The sequence below is a fragment of the Panthera uncia genome, assembly GCF_023721935.1.
Source record: "Panthera uncia isolate 11264 chromosome E2 unlocalized genomic scaffold, Puncia_PCG_1.0 HiC_scaffold_19, whole genome shotgun sequence".
NCBI classification, from domain to species: Eukaryota; Metazoa; Chordata; class Mammalia; order Carnivora; family Felidae; genus Panthera; species Panthera uncia.
The window spans coordinates 1,254,942-1,259,946 of record NW_026057588.1 but is presented as its reverse complement, the minus strand read 5'-3'; the positions used below and the strand labels follow the sequence as shown (position 1 = coordinate 1,259,946).

General features: G+C 50.5%; 1 protein-coding gene across 1 annotated transcript; it reads left to right on the top strand.

The window, feature by feature from the left end:
• Window positions 1–1,710: 1,710 nt before the first annotated feature.
• LOC125915646 (protein FRG2-like-1) lies at window positions 1,711–4,125 on the top strand. The gene is made up of 4 exons (XM_049621579.1): window positions 1,711–1,971; window positions 2,247–2,321; window positions 2,543–2,623; window positions 2,889–4,125. The coding sequence occupies exons 1-4, from the start codon at window positions 1,791–1,793 to the stop codon at window positions 3,452–3,454; spliced, it is 903 nt and encodes a 300-aa protein (XP_049477536.1). The 5' UTR covers window positions 1,711–1,790; the 3' UTR covers window positions 3,455–4,125.
• Window positions 4,126–5,005: the final 880 nt, after the last annotated feature.

The following is a 5,005-nucleotide window of genomic DNA, read 5'->3' as shown; positions in this document are numbered from 1 at the left end:
CAGGCTCGGAGCCATCAGCCCAGAGCCTGACGCGGGGCTCGAACTCACGGACCGCGAGATCCTGACCTGGCTGAAGTCGGAAGCTTAACCGACTGCGCCACCCAGGCGCCCCTTGAATTTCTTATTCAATTCACTTCGGATTGTTTTTCTTTCCTTTTAATGGGTAGACATTAATTTTTATATATTCTGGATATATTTCTCTCAAAGTGATGGGAATTGCAAGTATGCACTTCCATTTTGTACCTGGCCTTAAATTATATTTTCAGACAGAATGTACCAGGTAGTAAGTATTAGTAATGTAGGAACTTTATTTAGATCCTGGTTCAAAACAAACAAACAAAAACAATTAAAAAATGTGTTTGAGTAATTTGGGAGAATGTGACTATGAACTGGGTATTAGATGACATTAAGAAACTAAAGAATAGGGGTGCCTGGGTGGTTCAGTCAGTAAAGCATGTGACTTTTGTATTCAGAGTTGTGAATTTGAGTCCCAGGTTGGGTGTAGAGATTACTTAAAAATAAAATCTTCAAAAAAATAAAGTAAAAAGTAATTTGTGTTGTAATAGACTGGGAGTCTTTTTATTATCTTTTATATCCTTGAGTAGTTATTTATTAGAGATGAATTTTATGGCTCGCCACTGGTTGATTACAGAAATCCTGAATTCCACGATTTGCACTCAAGATTTCAGCCCCATTTCCCACCGAACCCCCATTCCAAAGGAGAAGTTTTCAGTGGATGATACGAGAATGGCAAAACACCGACACATTTTGAGGTGGCCTTAAAAAACAGATTCACTTTATTTTCTTTAATTGTGTGAATGCTTGAAATTTCCATATTAATACCTTTAATGAGGGCGCTTGAGTGGCTCAGTCAGTGAAGCTCAGGTCTTGATCTCAGGGTTGGTGGGTTGAAGACCCACATGGTGCTGAGCACTGTGAGTGAGGAGCCTGCTTGGGATTCTCTCTGCCCCTCCCCCCACTTGCACGTGCATTCTCTCTCTCAAAATAAATAAACTATTAAAAAGGCTTAAAAACCTTTAATGAAAATAAATCAATATTGGCGAACTATCTTCTCCGTGAATTATTTTTAGTTCATTGCTGGTTTCACTTTTATATAAACATGTGGTATTTGTCAGATGTACTCATAGGTAAGATTGACTTGTTGATGTTCCTACAGTGACATCCAGTCGTTAAAGGTCCAGGCAGAGTTCCCGCTCTCTTTGGCCAAGAATGGAAACACAGGAGAGAAATACGCCCTTTGCATCAGAGGGGTCTGGTGGACATTTTTTTTAAGTCCGACTTTCCTGTGACTTACTCAGAACGAAATTATCAGCGAGAAGAATACTGACAATACATGTTTTCCAACGATATGGAAGAAATCTTTCTGATAAACCTACCTAATTCCTGTACTCTTGGGAAGAAGGAACACAAATCCAGTAAGGTCTTAACTAGCTGTGGGTGGGAGTTGGACCAGAAGTAAGACAGGGAGGGGTCCCCAGCCTTCCAGTCCCTCTGCCCCCTGGCTTTGTTGTCCCGCTTTTTGTCACCACGACAGGCCCCTGCAAAACGCTCCCCTTGGCTGCGTGGGGCCCCCCACAGGAAGCACGAGCGGCCACGTTCCATCTCTCGCGAGAGCCCAGGTTCCCGAGCGGCAGGAAGGTGGAATTTTTCCAGCCAATAGGAGCGAGCCGCGCCCTGCGTGGGCGCCTATAAAAGGCAGGTGCCAGCGGCCAGTCTGCACTTGGGAGAGCTGGCGGTGGAGGGAGAAGGCGGTCCCCGGGGGCTTCCAGATGGACTCTGGAACTGAAGGCTCAGAGCCCCGCTGCTCATCCGTGCGACACCCCACTGACCGGCCGCCCTGCCACCAGAACTCGTTCACAGAAAGCGGCCCAGATGTGGAGGAGAAAGCACTGGAAGGGAAAGAGGAGACGTTACTGTCGCCGTTGAGAGAGAGCCGCACCCAAAGGCGAGGTAGGAGTCGGGTGGTTTGTGTGGGGGGGCTGGAAGGAGGGGTAGGGGTCAGGGTTGTATTCGGAAATCGGTGGCAGGGAGCATCACCCAGCTCCAGGGAGGCTTTGAGAAACGGGGCATTGATCCCCCGGGCCCAACTTGCTCAGGTTCACCTCGGACCCTGGCTGAACAGGCTGTGTTGAGAGAACCGTCCACAAATCGGGGTCTGGGATGGACTAGAGGGTTCTGCGGGCCTCGAGAGAGGCCACTCGCGCAAACGGCCTCTTTTCCCCCAGGGCCAGAGCCCAAGACCGAGGAGGAGGATCCCAGGGAAAGTGAGCCCAAAAGGGACAGCTGCATTTCCGGATCAGGTGAGAGCTGGTTTTGCTGGGGAGGGGGCACAGGACGTGGGGCGGCTCAGTCTCCCCGGTCAGGGAACTGGAGCTCGGTGGCACCCTCGCACATCCTGGGCTCTAGGAAGAGCTGGGAACCTGGCCTTGGTTGCCAGCCCCGGTCCTCGCGTGTGCAGGACGGATTAGGGCCGCGAGGGGTCGGCCCGAGGCGATCACAGAACCTCTGGCCTTGTCCGCAGAATCGGAAGGCTGCTCCAGTTGGGAGGGCTCCGGCAAGAGGAAAGTCACTTCCAGCGACAGCACCTGCCCCCCGGCAGCAGGTAGGATCTTGCTTTGGGGCGGAGGTGCGCGGAGACGAAGGCAGGTCAAGCACGCGGGGCGTGGGCACAGAGGGTTGTTGAGGGGCTGCATCGGGTGAGGAGGCCCTGGAATCCAGGGAGCTCTGGGGGACCCGTGCCGGGCCTGGCCTCGCCTCGTCCCGGAGCCGGGGCAGGAAGGCTTGGGAGACCGGCGGGGTTCACCCGAGGGGGTGGGGTCCCCGGGACTCCAGCTGGCGGGGCGCTCGGCCACGTGCTGCCTCCGCAGGGGCCTCTCCAGCAGGTGAGCGCAGTGTGACTCCGGGAAAGAGGAAACGGACGACGCCGGACTCGGGCCAGGGCAGCGAGAGCGAGGAGACCGCGGGTGCCCGGCGCAGGAGACGCGGGGCGCGGGGCGCCGGGCGCGGCCGGCGGAGCAGGCGCAGGTCCCCGGGAGACCGGCCGCCCCCACTTCGGAAGAGGCTGGTGACCGCCGTGCGCGCCCTGTCTGAGGCGGTCCGTCAGGACGTGGCCGGGGCGTGGGAGCAGCGGGAGCGTTCCCCGCTGACCTGGGAGCAGCGCTCGGGGCTCGGGCGGCTCTGGGCGCCTCTGGGCGCGGCCTTGCAGACCGTCTACACCATGGCCAACCAGGCGGCCTACGTCTTCCCTGCAGAGAGCTGGCTCGTCCCAGCCCCGCCGCCGGGCCCCCGGGCTCCAGCTGGGGATACAGGAGAAGCCCGGGGCTCCCCCCGCGAGGGACACGGGGCCTCCCCTCCCCGGGTCGGGAGGGAAGCCGCCCGCGCTCAGGCAGGCACCCGCGCTGCCGCAGAGCTGCGCGCGCAGCCCCCGGGGTGAGACCAAGGCCCCGCTACCGCCCACACTGCGGGTACCGCGCGTGTCAGACTTGGGGCGCTCGGAGCAAAGGCACTGCCAACACCGAGTGCGGAGCTGACGAGCTCGCGTCCGATTTCGTGTTAGGCACTGTGGTGTGTTTTGAGGGTCTTAGGACGGCCGAGCATTATTTCATGATGAGAACAGGTATCGGGGTGTAATTCCTATGTTGTTGCCAACGTCTCGCCAAGTAAACATACTTCTCTCCTCCCCTTTGATCCGAAAAGGCGCTAAGTCTTGGGTCCCCTGCCTCCAGTCTTGGAGGACTGAAGCCGCAGGCCTGGGGGAGCATCTATGTGGCGGGATGGTTGTACTGTTCGGTTTGGTGAAGTCACCATGTCGGTTTGCCCTTCGCTTTTCAGTTACTCTATATGAAACCTGGTTCAAGATACATTAGTGTTATTGACCGTATGTGCTTATTCTCACAGCTGGCTCATATGCCAAATTTTAAATTTTCTTCTATTTTGCAGATTTCAAGTTATCCTATTTATGAGAGGATATTAAATCCAAGATAGATGCTGTCATTTTGTATATATTTTATGTACTTTCCAATTTGTATTTTACACTGGGATCATGTAGTCTTTCATCTATAAATGTGCAGAATTTTATGTAAGCAAAATAAACCTTTTTCCGTATTGTCTTGTCCTTTGGTTCCTAATTTCCACATAACAGCGATAAAATAAAAATTAATGCTGCTCATGGATTGTAGGTCTTAGATAATTTCATATTTATCTAGATGGAGTTTGTTTTATGGCAAGTGAGGGTTAGAAAGGAGGCTGTTTTCTTTTCACCTCTACTGCATTTCCACCTTGACTTTCCTACACCTAGCAGCTCTTATTGTAGGACGGGGATAGCAGTTAATTATCCCACTGAATGGGGCAATTCAATTATAATATATTATAAATCAGTTTGAACCCATGCCCTGGCTTCAAATTATACAAAACAAGTGCCTGCATGTGTACAAAAAATTACAATTGGCAAGTTACATTTGGGGATTGGAGGTGCTATTACCAAAGGATGAAAAATAAAATTTTAAAATAATAAAATAATACAACAAAATAAAATAGAACACAGAACACCTGGGAATAAATCCAATAAAAATGTATCTAGTGTATATGAGAAACCATATAAGATTTCAGAAATATATGAAAGTAGACATAAACAAATATAAAATCACATCATTGTTCTTAGGTAGAAAAACTCCATATTATCAAACATCAATTGTCCCTAAGCTAATTTATAAATTTAATTTGTTTCTGAAACAGATACCACCAGTTCCTTATTGAATCCAAGCATGTTATTACAAAAAAAAAAAAATCTCTACAGCTGAAAATACAAATAAAAATATGCAAGAAAACTCTGAAAAAGAAAAAAAGATGAGGGTAAACTTTTAGTTAAGCAAGAGCTCCAGAGATCTCCTGTACAACATTGCACATATAGTCATCAATGTATTTGTACACTTAAAAATCCATTAAGAGTGGGGCAAGTGGACATGCACCCCAATGTTTAGAGCAG

Coding starts and splice junctions, on each gene's coding strand:
- LOC125915646 (XM_049621579.1), top strand. CDS start 1,791: ATGGACTCTGGAACTGAAGGCTCAGAGCCCCGCTGCTCATCCGTGCGA. Junction 2,322..2,542: donor CAGCTGCATTTCCGGATCAG/GTGAGAGCTGGT, acceptor CCTTGTCCGCAG/AATCGGAAGGCTGCTCCAGT. Junction 2,624..2,888: donor CACCTGCCCCCCGGCAGCAG/GTAGGATCTTGC, acceptor CTGCCTCCGCAG/GGGCCTCTCCAGCAGGTGAG.